This window comes from Gobius niger, assembly GCF_951799975.1.
Source record: "Gobius niger genome assembly, chromosome: 8".
Lineage (NCBI taxonomy): Eukaryota > Metazoa > Chordata > Actinopteri > Gobiiformes > Gobiidae > Gobius > Gobius niger.
Window position 1 is genome coordinate 26,013,877 of NC_136859.1, and position 20,959 is coordinate 26,034,835.

At 40.1% G+C, this 20,959-nt stretch overlaps 1 protein-coding gene across 1 annotated transcript; it reads left to right on the forward strand.

Moving 5' to 3' along the window:
• The first annotated feature begins 3,149 nt into the window (after positions 1–3,149).
• On the forward strand, positions 3,150–20,427 carry bcl3 (BCL3 transcription coactivator). Its single transcript, XM_079561929.1, has 9 exons — positions 3,150–3,821; positions 4,158–4,278; positions 14,310–14,415; positions 17,886–18,087; positions 18,387–18,475; positions 18,557–18,634; positions 19,335–19,502; positions 19,742–19,832; positions 19,906–20,427. The coding sequence occupies exons 1-9, from the start codon at positions 3,431–3,433 to the stop codon at positions 20,088–20,090; spliced, it is 1,431 nt and encodes a 476-aa protein (XP_079418055.1). The 5' UTR covers positions 3,150–3,430; the 3' UTR covers positions 20,091–20,427.
• Positions 20,428–20,959: the final 532 nt, after the last annotated feature.

Genomic DNA, 20,959 nt, shown 5'->3' on the forward strand with positions numbered 1-20,959 from the left:
TCCTTCTTACAGCCTTGACCATCGCCAAGAAAACTATCCTCATGAACTGGAAATAAAAGCAATTGATCACATTGGAAAAATCTTCTACTTCAGCACTTTTCCACTGACTTCTCCTCCTGATACAGAATCAGTCTACACCAAGTCCTCCCTCTCAGACTTCATACAGAACGATAAAACAGTATATCATTAATGAAATGATAAAAGTTGCATTAACCTTATGTTTCCGCTTGTGACTGTGATGGTTGACTGATGTGAAGAAAAAAAAAACACCCCACAACATCCCTCAGCTTTTAATTCACCACAAAAGCCCAGACTCTCACATTGATACAACACACAACACTAAGTGAGCTGGTAGTAGCCTCTTTGCGTCACACCTGAACAGGCAGACATTTACATTTCAATCAAGAGGGATTCATGTTGTCAGGGAAACCGCTTTCATGTGTGAGGAAGGGCCAGTGCCCGAAACGTTACATACGGTGTAAATAATAAATACTTTTAGGGTGACACTTTTTTTGTCCTTGTGTTCTACTTTGATCCTGCACACTATTCAGACTGGATGTGTGTGTTTTTCTAATGCTATTGTCAGGGAAACCTCTCTACATGATCAAATGTTAGTGCCCAACTGCCCATTGAAGTGATTATAAAGAATTTGACACATCATAATAATTCCCACATGTATGTGTGTCTACTGTGTTCATGCATGTATATATACATAGATAAAACATACGCATAATGATAATAATGATAATAATGATTTTGTAATGATATTGTCATTAAAACAAAAATATATAATAAAAATATATATTAAAAAAACAATAATAATAATAATGATAATAATAATAATAAATAGCATTATCATTGTTATTAAAGTGTAAAGCACTACTCGCCCTCACCATCTCATTCATCTGCAGAAACATATCTTCATGATTTATGCATTACTATGTTTAGGCTGGTTTCAGAAACACAGTACATGCCTCAACTTAATGTTTGTTTTGTAATGTAATGTATGTTATATGTATGTAAGAGCAAATAAAGAAAAATAAATAAATATATTTGGGTGAGGAGCTCAGTTACCTGGGAGGAGCTCGGAGTAGAGTCGCTGCTCCTCCACGTCGAAAGGAGCCAGCTGAGGTGGCTCGGGCATCTGTTCCGGATGCCTCCTGGTCGCCTCCCGCGGGAGGTGTTCCAGGCATGTCCTAGTGGGACAAGGCCTCGTGGAAGACCCAGGACACGGTGGTGGGACTATGTCTCCGAGCTGGCCTGGTGTCGCCTCGGGGTCCCCCCAGAACAGCTGGAGGAGGTGTGTGTGGATCGGGAAGTTTGGGCATCTCTGCTGAGACTGCTGCCCCCGCGACCCGGCCCCGGAAAAAGCGGAATGGATGGATGGGTGGATGGAAGGAAGGAAGGAAATAAATATGTAATAATAGTGTCAGAGGTATTTGTCAGTTTTTTGGTTTACAGTTAAAATTAAGTTCACTTTTTGTTTATTAGTTAGTAGTTACACATCTTGAGTTGTGTATTTTCTAGTGATTTTTACATTATTTTTGGTTTCTTAAGTATGTTTTCTTTGTATAATGTATTCTTCTATATGCTAAGTTAATTCTAATTTGTTTACTTTTTGTTTTATTTTATTTGGTTATTCTATCATTGTGCACCCAGTCCAGCACCCACCTGGGTGGACTATGTTTTTTTTAACCAATAGAATAGGAGAGGCAGCAAGAAGGCCCGGCATATGATGCTTTGCTGTTTGCCTTCTAATCTTGAAAATAAACCCTTTTTTGAAACTACAAGTTTATTTGGACACTGAACTCTTTTGAATGCTGCTGCGTAAAACCAAAACCCATGGTGCGTCAAAGTGTTGCTTTGTCCTAAGTAAATGTCGAAGTTTGAGTTCCCTTTTTGCTGACAAATAATCGCTATAAATAGTCATAACAATCATTATAATTACAATAAGGAATAAATAAATAAATAAGAAGCAGAGGAAGAAGAAGTGGAAGAATATATCTCCTATTCTTTTCTTTATTTAATTTCAATATAATCATTTTAGAATTACAATCATTTTTTAAGGTCAGTTATAGTTTTTACATCCCTCAAATATACGCATGTGCATACGAGTTTTGGCAAGTACAAGATAGTCGCCAATGTGTAATCTTATCCTGCTTTGTCGATTGTGGTGCAGAAATATCCCACTGAGCAGCATGTTTTGCGTGTCGTTTACATCGTAATTAAAGCTCAATTTACCGAATTATGCAATAAAACATGTAGCCTTGCTGTAGCTAAGTCACACTTGGGAAACAACTTTTCTTTTGCTAGCTTGTTGCTTACCTTGTTTCACTCTTTACGCGGCGCGAGAGACCATGGTAACGTTTTACTTGAATTTCTTGAATAACCGCACTGCGTTTATTATATCACTAGGGGGCGCCATCGGCCATTTTGACATCATCCGATCCCAGGCTGGTCAAGACGTGCAGAGGCAGGTGAACGGTTCTTTTATTTTTACAGACCAAAATATTCGTTTGTAACACAACACCAGGAGGTCAAGTAACGAATATGGTGTGAGCTGCACCTGCACAACACGCTCGTGCAGATCCTTGGTGGTGTTTTAGGGACTTTAGACTGAAAATGGCTTTCCGTTTATTGCCCATCACTTCACTGTTCGGAGGAAAGTCCCAAAGTGGCCCTAAGATTAGACAGACAATGACAGAAAAGCATGAAAAGTGTAATTTAAGAGCTGTTTTTTTTTCTTCCAGATTATGACACTGGCCTAGTCTATGAGTGTATCCACCAAAATAAATGATGTAGCCTTTTTTTTATTATATATATTTAGGCTGATTGAAGTGCCATTAAGACTATTTGTTTAAAATAAAGAAAACAAGCCTTTGATTTTTTTTGAAGCAGATTCATAGACAGATTCGTAGTTACACAAACTACAATTCCCCCTATTCTTAGCAGGGTTCTTTGGTATTCGATCAGTTTCACAACGACTCAGTTTCGAGCTTTCTGCTAACGCAATACATCGCAGCACAAGCACTTATTAAGCAGTCGACTCACTGCGTTGTCACTAAAGAAAAGCGCCCCTCAACAAAATGTGACTAAACTTCTTCAAGGACGTGCTGAAGAGTCGGGTCTATTTAGGCTACAGTAGACGTGCCACAGACGAAGTAGCTTTCGGTTTAAAGGGAAAGCACCGCACGCGCTTGCCTGTGTGAGTGATTAGTTTATTATGAGGGCTGGCAGCTGTGCTCTACCTGCAGTGTAGGTGCGCACAGACCAGCAGCCCACACCACACTGAGCGGTTCACTTTTCCAACATGAAGATGAACTTTGACTCTGTGGACATGCGCTGCACGTTTTTGGAGCAAACGACTGAAATGGGACTTTAGTCACTAAATCAACACTATAATTTGCGGTTTTACTATATCTGTAAGTTGATGCCGATGGTCATGACCATGTACGGTGAGCAGCATTCGCTCGCCGCAGCACCTTTGGATTTACGCACGACGCACAGGGCGCGTGGGAACAGCGGACCCACCAGTCCAGAGTCGCGTGTGACCAGCGGCGCGCCAACTTTTCCTGCGTGCACAGAAACAGACGCTTTGGACAAACACGTATCCAAAGTGAAGGAGGAAAACAACGAAGTGTGTAAACAAGCAGCCAGTGCTCCTTTGACGCTTCCCTTCAGAAAACGCAAGATTCCCGCGGTGCTAGACAGCACGGAGAACGGAGATGGGTCAGTACGGGCAGCTCAGGGGCATGAGTGGACAGTTGGAGCCGGGCCGTCTGGATCCATCGTACGCGTGTGGCCTCCTTTTTCCAATTATGGTGAGACTAAACTCTTCTGACTTTTTAGGTGTAAATGACATTTTAGCGTTTGCCAGGTCTATGGAATGCTGCGTATTTGTAAAATTAGTGGTTTTGTTTTTTCTTGCGGATGCATTTAGATTCATGTGTCCTTAAGTTACATTAAACAGTTAAACCATTCAAAATGTTTAAGGTGACCCACACTTCTCTTTTTGTAAACAACATTGTACACTTTTTGATTCATTAAGATACCCGGGTCAGCAGTTTATACATCCTCTTATTACAGCCCTCAAAGTCCAAACTCAATGGCTGACTAATCTAACATCGATTCTTTCTTTTGTTTTCTGTGTTGTCCAGGCCCATTCTTCTGTGTGCCTCCCGTCTCTGTTCCTGAGCCCATCAGTCCTGTCCCCCACCACATGGACCACCTGCAGTCCACCATTGCACTGGCCACGCGGCAGGATGAAGATGGAGACACGTATGAGTCTTTTCTTTTACATGTGTTATTGATAACCCTTTAATTCACTTGTACGTCACTTCTGTCTTCAGAAGCTATTCTTTTCTTTTTAATTAAACACATGCAACCAACTTAACCATTTTGTTTGCAAATGCTAGAAGAAGCTTCTGAAGGCAGAAGCAGAATGTCCTCAACTCTGTCCACCAAGTCATGTCGATAATAATGTATATGTACATCTCAACTAAATATCAAAAATAAAACAACAAGTCACAACACAGTCAATTACAGCAATCAGTCAGAACCATGAAATACAGAAAGTGGAAAGTACTTTTCAATACATAAAACTATTCTTGCATTTGCATCGAGTTGCAATATAAAACAAAATAAAAGACTACACAGTAGTGAATATCTAATAAATGGACATAACAGTAAACTTGAATGTAATAATAAATATTTACTATTTTACCAATACCAACTATTCCCAAAAATAAGTTGAAAATGAAAGTGGAGTGGTCATATGGGGCTGAACAACTGCATCACTAAGAATTCATCTGATCACTTACCTTAGAAGTTCCTCTGAAAGCAACAGTCATTACACAATGTGGATGTGGTCTTAGAAGCCTGAATTGGGACAAGCTGTCACAGACAGTCCTGCTGAATGGCCAGCCTCTCCCACCTGCCTCAGCACCTTTTCAACTTCACTACATTGTTGTTTTACCATAACAGACAATTGCCATAGTACACACCTCCATATTTATTTTAATGAATTAAAATAGCAAATAAGCTGAAAAACTCATTCAGATTCACAGTGAATGCTTGGATTAACCTGACGCCCTTTGCTGGCAACAGTGAGGATGTTCAATTTTGAAAAGGCAAATAGGCAGTGTTTGAACGTCACAAATAAAGTGGTTCACAGTGCTCAGTGAAGGCAACAACATGTGGGTGAAAATGTTCAGCTAACGTGTGTGGAGTGCTGGCACTCCAGGTAAGTAGAGGTTTTGTTTTTCCGTATTCAGATGACCTCACCTAATGTGCTTGTAATGAATGAACAAAACTAAACAGCACATGGACCTGGTTGTGTCTTGAACTGCAAACAACACTGGAGAAAATGTGGAACCTTTCAGACATATCAGTGTCTGAAAGTGTCAAGAAACTTAAATACTCTCTTACTGAAACACCAAGAAGACACAGTCGGGAAATCTTGCTCAAATGCCTAAGTTAATCATTCTTGGTAATGTAGTGCCTCATTTGCATCAGTTGAAAACTGCCCCGTGATGCCCAGAATTGAGCAATCCCATGACATATAAACACTTGTATATTATAATGTGTTTGGCACTAAGGACCAAACCCATGTGACATATCATACATCAGCTGATACTGTCAAATCATCCACTGCTATAAATACAACTCAAGACTCAAGAACTACTACCCACTATTGCCATATTGCATATTTTTAGACATTGTTGTTTGTATAGTGTAATATACAGAGTAAAGCAAAACATTTCTGTATTCTTTGATAACTTCAAATTTGATTAGGTTTATTTGATAGGAAAAGATTCCAACCTCAGACAAATTGGTCTGCAGTCCCTCCCATGAATTATCATGCGCACAGCAGAAGTTAATTTGCACAACACTTGCAGCCTGCCAACACTGAACAGAGCGATGGAAGGACTGTGACACTTACAGACATTTACACAACATACTGTATACGCATTACATAGTATCTGCCAAATTAGACACAAGACATGAGTAGAGTGCCAGTGGTAAACAAAAGAAAGTCCAAGTAAAATGTCCAATTTAGTTCAAATCTGCAATAACGTTGTTCTGATCTGAAACATGATAACAAAGCCAGATAGCACCAGTGGGACACAAGTCTCTACTGTTAAACAAGAACACAATTCTTCATTAAAAATGCACATTTAACTCTTTCAATAGTTTTCAAAATCCGTGTTTAACACTTTAGTTTTTTTTTACATTAATGAGATATTTCAGGATTTTTGACATAGGGCCTCATTTCCTAGTTATCCAGAGTGTTGCTGATTTCTGGAGATATTTTTTTTTGTAATTCATGCAGTTCTTATATTTGAAGAGTTTCGTGGTGCTAGGCTTGTGCTAGGCTAGCACATTTCTATGGTATCAGCTAGCCTGCATCAAAAACAGTCTTATGCACTCCACAGAGCACCTGAGGCAACTTATAACGCCAGACTAACGATATAAATGTTTGTGTCGATAGAATAATTTGCATCACACGAATGATTTTGCATTTTGAGGGACTATTTTCTAGCAGATCACACCGCCGCTGCGTAGCTTATACAACCACGAAGCTGATGCCGCTCAAATATAAGTTATTTTAAATGCAAAATTGTTAAAATTACTCTATCGACACAGACATTTATATGGTTAGTCTGGCGTTATAAGTGATTTACCTCAGGTGCACTGTGGAGCGGGTCAGACTATTTTTTATGCAGGCTAGCTGATATCGTAGAAATGCGTTAGCCTAGCGCCACGAAACTCCAGAAATCAGCAACACTATGGATAACTAGGAAATGAGGCCCTATGTCAAAAATCCTAAAATATCCCTTTAAGTACAGTTGAAAGTTTAGTTATTATTATTATTGTTTTTTAGTTTATTAGTTTATTTCGACTGGGACAATGTGCAAACAAATCTGCCGTCCCTGAGCAAGTGAGTTACAATACAAGATGTACAATATAAAATGTACTTAACCACTGATTCATTCATTCATTCATTCATTCATTCAACCATTCACACCAATACAACCATTAGTGATGTTTTTACTACAATAAAACAGCATTAAAGGTAATATTTACATTCACGGTTACCTATGCTGACACAACTGGTTTTCCAATATCACTTTCCTTGTATTTCAGAGTCAGAATTGAATCAGAATTGCTTTTATTGCCATTGTTATGATCAGATTCACAACTAGGATATTATTTCCGGTCCATCGTGCAAAATAAAACATATAACACATAACTTAGCTATATAATGAGCTATAAAAACGTAAAACTATAAGACAATAAAGGCATGCGTAAGAAGATTAGATTTAACTGTGATGAAGACAGAACATCTGCATGAGTGTATTCACAGATGTGCAGGTGCATTAAGTGTTAGCAGCAGATATGAGTGTGGACATACTTGACTCAGCATCCTCTCATTCACATTACGGTTCTCTAATACTGTACTAAAGGCTATTTCAAATGGTACATCTTTTTGAAGACGTTTGTATAAGCTCTCAGGCATGTTGCAGGCATGTTTCAACATAGAAAAAGCATTATTTTTAAAAGTAGTCATCTGGACTTTGTTTTTTGATTTTTCTGGTTATAGACGTTTTGCTTCTCATGCATGCCACTTTGTCGGTTCTATCTTTGTACTGGTCAAAAAATGGATATAGTATAACCTTCAGGCAGGGGAAGTCTAGTCTAGTCTTACAAGTGCCATACTGTGTGGTGCATAAATGTGTTGGATCACATGAAGGTCATTTGCTTGACCTCAATGCCCATGGTGATGTTGTGGGGAAACCAGAGCACCAGGAGGAAATCTACGTAGGCCAGGGGAGAACATGCAAACTCCTCACAGAAAGCCCCCCGTCCAGCCCGGGCATTAACCACTGCACCACCGTGCCACCAATATGACGCAGGTTATCTCTTGAGACACGATTTCTCTTCAAATAGATCAAAACAGCTTTTGTTAGTTATGGCTGTTTCCCCTGGAGCTTAAGTTAAGTTTGTTGCACAATATCTACACCCCAAAAAAATGTCTTTCTATTCTTCTTCATCTTTCTGGGATGCTTTACAATCGTGGTGCCTGTGGAGTATGGTGTGATGTTTGCACAGAAGTTGTCTGTCACTGCTTCTTTTGAAGTCTGTGCAGATTCTACAGAAAGAGCCCCCTGCGCTGACTCTGTGCAGTAGTGAGTGACTGGAGGTGAGCATTCGCCTGTGTCTTACGTCAATCCCCTGTTCTCAGCGCAGTTTGAGCTTCTTTCATTTCGGGAAAGCCAGAGTGAAGCGACTTTGAGACAGCCTGTGGTTTTTCTCAGGTGTTTGTGTGTCTCTTTTAACTCTGTGTGCTGTTTAAATGAATGGGCTCCAAAAACCCAAACATCCGCTTCGTACTTCCTCATTTACCGCTTTCTCTCTATCAACTTTGCCAGTCTCTCATTGGCTGGTTCACATTTGATAAAGGCTGTGTGCATTTAGGATGTTTAAAATGTGTTTCTAGTGAACTTAAAAACATTTTCTCAGTTTTTGGAATAACTATAGGCAAAGCAAGGCAAGTTTATTTATGGAGCAGAATTCGTACACAGTTGCATCAAATTACAAGAAGGCAGAAAAAAAAAATCAATCCATAAAAACATGAATATAATAAATAATTATTAAAGGAAAATGGCTGTCTACAGGCTGGATTTGAACATTGTCAGAGTTGAGGTCTGCCTCACATCTTCTGGAAGAGATGTGCTTTGGTACGAGACCATGAAGAGACTTGTAAATAAGCTGAGCTGTATTAAAGTCTGTTCTCTGAACGACAGGAGGCCAGTGCAGAGACCTGAGCACTGGACTAATATGGTGTATTTCATGTTTCTAGTCAGGACTCGAGCAGCAGTGCTGTGGATCTAGTGCAGCTGTCTATTAGCTCATTTAGAGAGGCCAGTAAGGAGACCTTTATAGTTGTCTAACCGGCTGGATTAGTCTCTCTCAGTCTGGTTTAGACACTATGGGCCTGATCTTCCGTTTCTAAACACAGACTATGGACTAGACTTCATCAGCTTCATTCCTGGCCCAGTAAGTGGGCAGGACAGACAACCATGGCAATGTTATGCACAGCAGTGGGCATAACATTGCAGTTTTACCTCCTACAAACCGTACTAGACTAGAATATTTTCCGCTACTGTGGGCGGTGGTGGGTGTGGGGGTTATGGGGTGCTTTTGTTTTGATCACGCTTTTGCAGAGTGGAGCCTGCCCCATGCTCTGTAAAACTGGCACTAGAGTGGGACCATCGATATATTCGGGAGATGGACAATGTTTAACTCACAGTGGGAGAAATAGTTTGGAGTTTGTCCCACGAGCGCTTCACAGGATGCACAAGACAATGGGCGATGTTAATATAAAGAAGAGGCAACAGTAGAGAATGCACTTGTTGTAGTCAGCGCTGTTTGTAGCAAACCACGCCCTGAGGCTACCTGCAAAAGCACTGGCACTCCGTTGTTTGCACGCAAGATACCAACTTCGTCTTGAGCAACGCTATTGTTTCACCTGGCAGAAGATCAGGCCCATATTTTTAATCTGGGCAATGTTTAAAGACTTCAGGTCTGAGTTCATGAATACTCCTAGATTACTAACCTGATTTTGAGATTATAGAGAGAGCCTTTCTCATTGTTTCTGTGGGCCACAGATAGTCCAACATTGTAGGAATAAAACATGCTTAATTCTTTGTATTTTTGTACCAAAAAAGAGAAAGAAAACTCATCTAAAGAGTCTTGACCACAAATCCGAAGTTGTTTTTTGTTGTTTATAGTTTTTTTGGTCAAGGCACTCCACTCACCTTGACTGTATCAATGTGAAACTGTGACTGTGTAGTCACAGGGGTTGGATGGGTTGTTGGCACACACTGTATCAAACTGCCCCAGGGCAGGTATAGCCACCTTAAAATCGTCCAGAGTAAAACGAGATGTGAATGACCAGAGCACATCTAGCAGCAAGGTCAGTGTCAGTCTTGGTCAGTGTCTTATGTGCATCTTATTATTGCTAAGCTGATCCACAGACCACAGGCTCCACTTTGCCCCATAACCTTCACCCCAAACAGGATACCGCTGGCCGATGTATGTCTCTCTCTCACACGCTCACACTGGAAGCAGTGTGCGTTAGTTAGAGTGTGGTGAGCTGGAGTCCTGCCTGCGTCAGAGCCTCTGGGCTTGAGGTTATCTGGGGCTGTGGTCTGCCGCACTTCCAGGAACCAGAAACAGTACAGTTTCATCTCAAGAGAAAAGAGAGCTGGATGCTGAAGAGAGACAAAAAGAGGTAACTCAATGGCTGTTCTCTTCTGAATATGAATTTGACTCTAATTTAAAATGCTCACGGCAACAGTCCTTTTTAGGAATTAAGGAAGTTCACTTACAGTAATCCACACCAGTGCGCAGCAGGTGTTAGTGCATAATGCACCTGCACCACGTTCAACAAAATGTTTAAAGCTGTATGTTTTTTTGAGAATTATGTAAATTATTCTTAAGAGCTGAATTCTTAAGAACCTGTGGCAGTTGTCTCAGGATGTTTGAATGCCAATATAAGATAATAGTTATATGGAATGCTTCATTTATTATACTAGTTTCATTTAGTCACACTGTGGTTACCTTTCAGACACCACTGCTTCCCCCCATGTCCTCCCTGTGTGCATAGCTAAATTGCTTATACTCTCTAGTGTAGAAGTGTCAAGGGTGCACACTGTCATGTCATTCCCTGAACTGGAACTATCCAATCAGGTCTTCTGACTGGTCAGGGACAAAGAGTCAAGTTTATGACTCATGATTCATGATTCATCTTTAAATTGACCTGCTGCACTTTCATACTCTCGTGGGCAGTTCTGCTGAAGTTACAGAAGTCCATACACTGACAACCATTTCCTTTAAAATTGTGCAATTTTTAAAAGAACACAGAACTGAAATATAGTATATTAATGTTTGGTATTATCAATTAGGGGTTTTGTTTGACAATGACTTGCACTAAGCGAAAGACCATAAAAGGCTCAATCACAATGTGCAAAAGATAAGAAAACAGCCAATGTTTGTGACAACAGGAAGTGACATAAAAGTCATCTGGCTCTTACTGGAAGAGGCTTCATTTGACTGCATTAATGAGAAAAGTGTAAAAAGCTGCTTCACTGCTGGCTCTGACTTGCCCCTGCCTCACTTTCCTGCCCTCCATATAGCTTGGGTTTATTCTGTCACTTCACGCATGACCCCATGACAGTAGCTTCCTCTTCAGTGTGATAAAAGTGTGATAAGAGCACTGGTTTTCACAGGGGCTGCATATCTTAAAGAGAATTAGTACAACTGACAACTTCCACCATGGTCCCTCTCCCCAAACAATATGTCAGCATGGTATGTTTTTGAAGTTATATTTTAAGGTCCCTGGAGGGTCAAGAGAACACTTATGTGATAACTCATCCAGGTGATCTTTAAAGATACTACATGAAGACTCTGTTGGAACTAAATCAGAATAAGAATATGAAAGTGTATGTCTTTACATCAGCAAAAACCCATGTTCAAAGGATTTCAGGAGAAGAGGAGCGTAACCAAGATCCAGAACCATCGGCTGTCGAGGTGGAAGTGGTTCCCAGCTACAGATACCTGGGCGTTCAGCTGGTTAAGCTGGACAGTAGGAGTCACACAGAATACATGTATCACAAGGGGCAAAGCAGACTATTTCTTAAGGATCCCAGGGTCATTTAACATCAGCCCACCCTCGCTTCTCATCATTTACCACACAGCAGTGGCGAGCACCCTTTTCTTCGCTGTAGTTTGCAGGGGAGAGGGCATACAGGCAGCAGACAGGAACATTGTGAACAAGCTTATTAAAAAAGCAGGCTCTGGGGTTGGAGCCGAACTCCCAACACACTGTAAGTTGTGATTAGTAAAGGTTGCTCAAAAAAATTGCAGACACAAATTGCCACAATTTAATTGAGTAACAGTTCTGTCATATTAGAACAGATAAAGCGTACTCTAAATGATCAATGAAACCTTACTCTTTTAAAGGTGAAGTTTGCTTTGAAAAGAGTAAGGTTTCATTAATGACTTAGAGTAAAGTTTACTCTAAATCAGTAGCCCCTAAAATACCTGAGCCCTTATTGGACCTGCTGTTATGGTCCGGACTTTTTCCAGAGTTAGACTTCTTTCAGAAACCATGAGTGACAGTAGCATGACACTAAATACATTGTGGCCATTATATTCAGTAAAAAGGCTTAGGCCTCACTGTTCTACAGACTGACAGGCGAAGAAGGAAGTCATGGAGCTTCTGCTTTAGACAGAACTTTGCGCATGTGCTGTAAATTCTGAAACTAAAGTAAGTAGTGATTAAATTAAACATGAAAAAATGTTGTTGTTTTTTAAACTAAAAAAAAAAAAAAAATCCCAAAATTGGTGCAGATAAAGGTTGAAAAAAATGTCCATATGTATTATCTGATGTAGAGTCATGTGTGTCCCAGTTCCTCTGAGTCATGGTGGGTAATAGTGGACCATGACAGGACTGTGATAGATCTACTTTGACTGTGCAGTCAACAGTTACTAAAGTAGCTGGTGTTGAAGAAATGAACCTCATGAGCTTCTGTAACAGGGACCTGTCCATATCTGTTCTGCTGCACCATGACTCAGAGGAACTGGGACACACATGACCCTAGTCAGGCAATATATGGATATTTTTTTAAACCTTTATCTGCATCAATCGTATGATTGATGCAGATAAACATCTGTTTAATAATTATTCTCTAAATTAAACATAATTTTATGTTTAATTTATTCACTACTTACTTTAGTTTCAGAATTTACAGCACATGTGCAAAGTTCTGTCTAAAGCAGAATCTCCATGACTTCCTTCTTCACCTGTCGGTCTGTGACAGACTGAAGAACAGTGAGGCCTCAGCCTTTTTACGGAATATAATGGCCACAATGTATTTAGTGTCATGCTACTGTCACTCATGGTTTCTGAAAGAAGTCTAACTCTGGAAAAGCCCGGACCAAAACAGCAGGTCCTATAAGGGATCAGGTATTTTAGGGGCTACAGTTTAGAGTAAACTTTACTCAAAGTCATCAATGAAACCTTACTACTTTGTAAAGAGTAAGGTTTCCTTGATCATTTAGAGTAAACTTTATTTGTTCTAATGACAGAACTGTTACCCAAGTAAATTGTGGCAATTTGTGTCTGCAATTTTTTTGAGCAACCTTTACTAATCACAACTTACTGTGCAACAAATGGCTGAGGGAAGAATGCTGACGGTTTAAGGCAAACAGTTGATGATGTCCACATTTGTTCTTTTATATGTGTGAATGATTGATTATGTTGTATGATTGCAGCAACAGTGCAATTCCCTGCAAGGGATCAATAATGTATCTACTGTCTGTCTGTTGGTCTGGTGGCCAGTTGTTCGATGGGTAGGAGCGAGGATAGGCTTCAGGCTCCAACTACCAGCTACTGTATTCTATTGTCGTGTCCTTGGGCAAGATACTTCACTAACTTATGTATGGTGTAGTGTATGAGTGATTGGTGGTGGTTGAAGGAACAGCAGCCATTCTGTACCTACTGTTATAATAATAATAATAATAATAATAATGCATTGGTTTTATGTAGCACTTTTGTGGACACTCAACGACACTTTACAGTGCATTATTCAGTCACTCCATACTTGGTGGGGGTAAGCTACTATTGTAGCGACAGCTGCCCCGGGGTATACTGACGGAAACGAGGCTACCAATCTGCACCATCAGCCCCTCTGACCACCACCAACCACTCACTCACTCACTCACTCACTCACTCACTCACTCACTCACTCACTCACTCACTCACTCACTCACTCACTCACTCACTCACTTACACGCTACATACACCCAGGCTTCCTGGTGTTCCCAAACGGTCTCCCATTTAGAACCAACCAGGCCCTGTTAAGATATGGTATATTATAAAGGCAACATTACAAGGATATGCAAATGAAGAATAACGTAAGACGATGAAATAGAAATCTAAATTCAAATCTAAATTTATATAATGTATGACCAAACAAAGTGATGTGAGTTGGTGGACTTTCAAATGTACATTAAAAAGCAGGTACTGTATAAGTACTGTATATACAGAATAATGGAATAATGCATCAAGATTTTGTATCTTCTGCATCTGGAAAATATAGCCAGCAGCGGGATAGACACCTGTACTGTTTTCAAGAATTTGATTTTTCATAGAATAAGAATGGTTCATAAACATGCTTTTGTATTCTAACGTACTGGTTAATAAGATGAGTTTATTTATTTTTTATTGTTCTGTTTTGCAGCCCTCTGCACATTGCTGTGGTTCAAGGTGAGATAGCGATTGTCTATAGACTTCTTCAAATCCTGTTGGGGCGGAGAAGTCCTGATATCTTCAACAACCTTCGGCAGGTAAACCTACAAACCACCTGCCATTCTCCATTATGTATTATATCATTTTGTGTTGCTATTTCGATGCAATCATAGTGGAAGTCTAGGCCAAATGACCATTATGGCAATATGAAGTGCAAGAAGCCATAATAAATCATGAAATGTCCTGAAGCTTTCCATCTTTACACATTTTTTTGCAAACACAGCCTAAAACAAACTGTGCACAAGTTCATAACTTTACTTTAAATCTCATGAAACATGCGTGGTTGAAGTAAACATTGCAATAATATCATTAGCAGATTTTTTTCTCTCTCACATTGTGCAGCTCTAAAAAATAATCAAATATCAACCAAAGAAATAAAAACATTATCTGCTCCTCCTTTCTGATAACAGTAACACTGGACAGAATGAAAGAGGAAGTGCCTGGGTATTTAAAATGGCTTACAGTCAGAATGTGCAATGGAATTCACCAGTAACTCTTGCTGTTGTACCTGTGCAGGCCTCATGCCAGCAGAGTGCTGGAAGTGACCATGCGTGCTTTCCACTGTTCCTTTTTGTTATCTGCTCTGCATTCTAGGGCTGGATTTCCTAACATGACTGGATTTTTTTTTCTATGAGCAGGAAGAATTGTGAAATTCTCATTGAAGATAGTCACAATGAATCTGAAAAATAAAAGTAGGAGTTTTAATGAAAGTTGAATGACTTCTTGTCCATTCAGTTGGCGCAGTCACCAACTGTACATAAACCTAAATTGAATAAACCATTCCCAAGTTTTCTCATTGTTACTGAGTGCAAGAGTAAAATTTTCTAGGTCTGTCTCTCTATAGTCGAAATGTTCTCACCCATTTGCCAGCCAGATTACATCCTTTATATCTTTGAACAAAAAGCACCTGAGCGGTGCCGAGGTTTAGTTCTCAAGGCTGGGGTTTCACACCACACAGGCTTACCAGAAATAATGCTGCCTCTATCATCAAATGCTGTGTTTCCTCATCCTTTATTGCTTTGGTTATTGTATCCTGTCTTTGCCCTGTATATAAAAAAACATGCACGCGACAAACCACCCGCTTTTCACACATATCTGCTTTACACACTTAAACCAAAAAGGGAGATTTTCAGCCACTTCTTCTCACAGTCATTTGCTTACCAGATTGTGTGGTTTTTGATTGAAGAACAGACGTCAAGACTAGAGTACTCTACTGCACAGCAGTAAATAATGACTGATAAACGCCACAAAGATAGACTTTATTTTTCTCAAGGACAACTTGTGCCCCTGAGCAACCTGTCAGTAGCAGTGCAGCGGACACCTATAGCAACTATCGTAGCTATTTTCCCAAAATGATGTCAAATCCTGGGTTTCTGTGGTAAATATGAGTGAGTTGTACTACCAGAAGTGTGTGTGAACACTAGTGCAAGTGCACAGTAGTATGACAATACAGACATCTGTTTTATACGCCCACTGGTCATGTTTCCCTTGAACTGTGCACTGACATCAGTCACTGTGCTGTGTCTGTTGCAGAGTAGAGCTTTTCAAATGTATTTGATAATCCCTAGAGCACTAGACCAGACGGCCCAGCATGCAATGATGGGCCGTGTGATCCCAGTGCGATAGCAACGCAAACTAACCTGCTCTGTTATTTACTTGCACAATCCAGTAATGTGTGAACGTGAGCATGGTGCGCTTTAGTATCTCTGCCGAGAAGTCACATGACCCCACCCCTCCCCGCTCTGTTTCTCAACATACCTAGCGCTGAGGTTCCGAGGGTAGTTTGCCGGGACTTTCCCTTCTGCGTTCCTGTGTTGCTGTGCTGTGTATTGTTCTTGTGCGTATTTCACACGCACTCTGCCTGTGTGCAGAGACATTCAGTCTTTCTAATCATAACTGATATATTCTCTCTAACTGTCAACAACACTGATAGAACAGTTTAGCATGTTTTTTGTGCAGCAGGTATGTCTTTACACTGGTGTGTTTTGTACATTTCCCTGTGTTTTGCTTAGACTTTTAGCAGGGAGCAATTCTTCATGCCCGAACTCTTGTGGTTGTGCTTTCCCTTGTCATGTGGATCCAGGAATGTAAAACAGAGCAAGCACAGAGGAGGGGAAGCAGAGGGATTTTCCCTTGTCATCCTGTCTTTTCCCCGGACTACCCTCTGCCACTTCCGACATTTCCTTATTCCAGTATTCCAACCCCACCTCCCTCCATTCATATCACTGTTATTTGCTTAGTCATTATTACAGGAAGCAAAAATAAGTCGTGACCTCTTAAGCGCATTGAGGTGCCTTGTGTAAGAAATGCGCGGTATAAATAAAGTTGCCTTTGCTTGCCTTGCCTTAGTACTGGATATACCGTGAGGAGATGCACCACTATGCTTCTTCATTAGTCATGCACGAGCAAAATATCTCAGTGTCCGTAAATGCTGGTTATAGGAAGTTCAAAGTACACTACCCCACAGGCTGCTTGTTGTCTGCATGAGGCTGTTTATTTTTATATCTTTGTGTGTGTTTGTGAGTCATGGGATTCAGGGAAACTTTGGCCTGGGGGGGGTAAAACACTGGCATTGACACATTAGAGAAATTCCACTCAGCCCTCCAAGTGCTTATCTATTTCCCTCAGCATCCCTTACTGGAAAAGGCCTGGACACAAACAAAAGTGAAAGTCCGATTCAGACAACTGCCCATAACTGCGTTGCATAACTTTGATAGACGCTTAAAAGTCCGAGTTGACTGTGAACAGCCTGTCCACTTTTTAGCACAATGATCCACAGGGCGAAACATGCTGACATCACCCAACGGAACATCCTTGATTGCCACAGGGCTCACTCAAAATGACTAAGTAAACCGATGAGTGCATTCTTTTTTTCATTATTCCCGCATTTCCTGTTAGATCAATGGTGTCAACAAACCGGTTATGTTTCATTTTAAATCAACTATCGCTGCTTATTAACTTAGGAGCTGTATATCTCTATCTTTAGTTTGGGAGTGCGCTTTAATTATTGTGATAAGATTATAAACAAACGAATGAATGATGACGATATGTCATATGGTTGTTAAATAATGAAGCAATATAGGAAATAAATAAGTAAATATAGAAAGCACAGCAAAGAAAGGGGTTTTATGATATTATATTTGAGTATGTAGTAGTGTAATAATGTAAGTTTGTGACCCTGTTTTTGTACATGTAGATTATGGTCACTTAGGTATTTCCTAAATAGCATGAATCGGTAACGCCTTATATTAAGGTGTGCTCCTTAAGTATTAATAAGGTATTAACAAGCATTTATAATATGCTTGTACAGTTTTAACACACTGCTTAGTATACTTTTATCTGCTAGCATACTAATAGGCCATTAATAATACGCTTATTCATAGCCACCCTTACCCTAATTACTAATGCTTACTATATGAGCACACCTTAATCTAAAGCGATACCCATGAATCCAATTGTGGTTATATTATACTGTATTTGATTTATTGATGAAGATGTTTCTTTTCAGACCCCTCTTCATCTCGCAGTGATCACGCAGCAGGCCAAACTGGTGGACGCTTTACTCAGAGCAGGCGCAGACCCCAAGTCTTTGGATCGAAACGGACAGACGTCTCTGCACCTCTGCTGTGAATACGACCAGGGGGACTGTCTATCCGTGCTGCTCTCCCACCACGCGGCCCCCAGCTGCCTGGAGACACGAAACTATGAAGGTATATTACAGTGCGCTCTAGTTCTGCTCACAGGTCTGTCTGACTGTGCCTTGTCATGTTTTCGATAGCACAGCTTTTCTTTTATTAGTTGACTGTGTGTTAGGTCAGGTGAGGGGACTGAGCGGTTGCGTTGAGTGTGTGGGCGAGTGGAGGACATTTCCTTCCTCTGTGGTTGGTTTTGAGTGAGCTATTTCATTGATAAACTAGGACACAGAGGACATTTGCTGATGAACCATTTGTGCCGTTCATGTATGGGCTAAAATGTGTCCTAAAGTATATTTTTTAAATTGTCCTTTTAGGTCTGAGCCCTCTTCACCTGGCAGTGCTGCGGGGTCATAAGGATTTGGCTACAAAGTTGTTAACTGCCGGGGCTGATATTAATGCTATGGTGAGTTTGCAGTCAGCCTTTTGCTAGAATGTATTTTTTGACTCTTAACATTGCTCTAACATTGTTTTGTTTTTGCTTTAGGATATTAAAAGTGGCCTAACCCCCCTCATGCATGCAGTAGAGAGCAATCATGTAAACATGGTTCACTTCCTTATTGAGGTAATGTGCACTTGACTCAGCTGCTCTTTTAGTCTTGCATTTTGATTAGAATTCTCTCAAAAGTGTAATATTGTGTAATTGCTACTTACAAAGTCAGTGTATTACAAAATAGCCAGTGTTTTTTGTAATTTGTACCTATTTGTAAAGCAACAGATGATGTATTAAGAGCCTTTATCGACAGTGGTTTTGATAATGTAAAGAAAATGTAGTCCTAAAAGCGAGACACTGCAGGTGATTATATGATATAAATTTTAAACTTTTCCTTTTGATTACGGACAAAATGTATTGCAAGTTTTCTTTCAGTTTCAATATGAAAATAGGCAATTTTATTTCCAAAAAATATTATTATTGTGGCAAAAAATGTAAACAATGGATAGATAGTCATGTTTAAATGTGACTGACTGTAGCGTCTCCTCTCAGATTGTAACATTAGTGAGTCTGTCTCAGATTAGTGTGGAGTTTTTTAAATCGTATGTTCGATTTGATTCTTCTTTGTTGCTTTATAAATGTGCATAATGCATATGAAGCAGGATCTGTCTCTGATGCAGTGTTCTATATTAAATTGCTTGCTTAAGCCATATTACCTGGCCTAAGACCTGAATCTAAGATGCTCTTTTACTCGTCAGATGAGGATTTTTCATTGATTTTTTTCATTTCCTGTGCACAGAATGGTCTAAATTGTACATGTGTTGTTTTGCAGAATGGCTGTGATGTCAACAGTCAGTCGTACAGCGGGAACACGGCTCTACATTGTGCCTGTGGCCGAGGGCAGGTGGACACAGTGCGGCTGCTGCTTAAAAACGGAGCTGACAGTGGTCTGAAAAACTATCACAATGACACTCCAGTGATGGTGACCACTAATAAAAAGGTGAACAGCTTTAGTATTTATTTCTTCTGTGGAATTGCTTTTGTTATATTTGTTATATTTTACAATGATTATGTATTGCTGCCATTCCAAGGAAAGAAATTGTGAGTAAATCCCTCCACCTAGAGGCCAATTCAATGCAGTGCAGTGATAGGCCGAATATGAAAACAGCTGTGGTCTTCACCATATCACAGATGTGAGAAGAATACAAATCATTAACAAACTTTTTTTTTACAATCCAGATCACAGATGCATTACGTGGAAGAAGCTCTAAACCAATACGGGTTCAAGATGAGATCCATGTAACATCTTCACCTACGCAGAGGAGCAGTGGTAAGTAGACTACATACTATAAAGAATATGTAGTATTTTTTAATCTAATGAATTTACTGTGCTTGTGTTGTAGGTTCCCCCTCTCCAAACCAGAGTCGGGGAAGCTCACCATCCTCTGTTCTGCCCATGCCTCACCAAAGGCACTCACAGTCACCAAAACCTCCAGCTGTAACCCTATATTCAATGCCTCTTCTATCTACCTCTGCACTTTCACCGAGCAACATTTATCCCACAGTCAGGATGGACTATAATACATAAATGTGTTCAAAGGAAGACTTATTAAGCTGGATTTACAGTTTGGATTTGAACTCCCTCAGCTGCCCTTTTTCCTCAACATTGTTGCTGGCAATAATGCCTGACCTAATGCTTGAAAAGGTTTGTGCTGGAGGCACCTTGGACAATGGTCAACATGATACAGACTGCCACATTGTATATAATGTTTCTTATATTTCTGCTGGTAAATTGGACATCTTGAATGATGCGGTTGGACTGCAAAACCTGGAAAGCTGATGTTGCACTGAAAAACTGCTTACTGTCTTCAATACGTATGCCTAGCCAACTGTTCTGTATCTTGGAAGTATTACTTGTATTTTAATAAACATGTCACGTCAGTTTTTGGCCTGATGCTGCCTGCAGTACACGTGACAGTTTCATGTTTTCTGCGATGTTAAAAGACCAACATTGGAGGAACCAAGTGATCTTTACGTGCCTTGGTGAAGCTGGACGTCCAATCTTGTATTAAACTATGAATGAACACATAGAATTGTGTAGGAGACAAAAAAGGTTGCAATAACTCAAAAGGTATGTTACAGTATATTTGAAATGCTTCAAAATTGCCACCCTTTATTCTTGGTATTTGCTCAATGGGCTTCATTCTTCACAACATGGACCAAATGAGAGAGAGCGAGTCAGCCCTCCCCTCAGCGTTACCGTAGAGACATGCAACCACCAAATGCATATGCTGAAAGAGCTTAAAGTTACAGTAGACCAATTATTAGCTGATAAAATGTAAATTCTTACAGGCTATATGTTGATGACATTTTCTATTCCTAATGCAACAACATTGATGCTTTGTACATTCCAGTTGGATGTAACATTATTTAAAATAATATCATTTGTAGGTTTCA

Coding starts and splice junctions, on each gene's coding strand:
- bcl3 (XM_079561929.1), top strand. CDS start 3,431: ATGCCGATGGTCATGACCATGTACGGTGAGCAGCATTCGCTCGCCGCA. Junction 4,279..14,309: donor CAGGATGAAGATGGAGACAC/GTATGAGTCTTT, acceptor TCTGTTTTGCAG/CCCTCTGCACATTGCTGTGG. Junction 19,833..19,905: donor ACCTACGCAGAGGAGCAGTG/GTAAGTAGACTA, acceptor CTTGTGTTGTAG/GTTCCCCCTCTCCAAACCAG.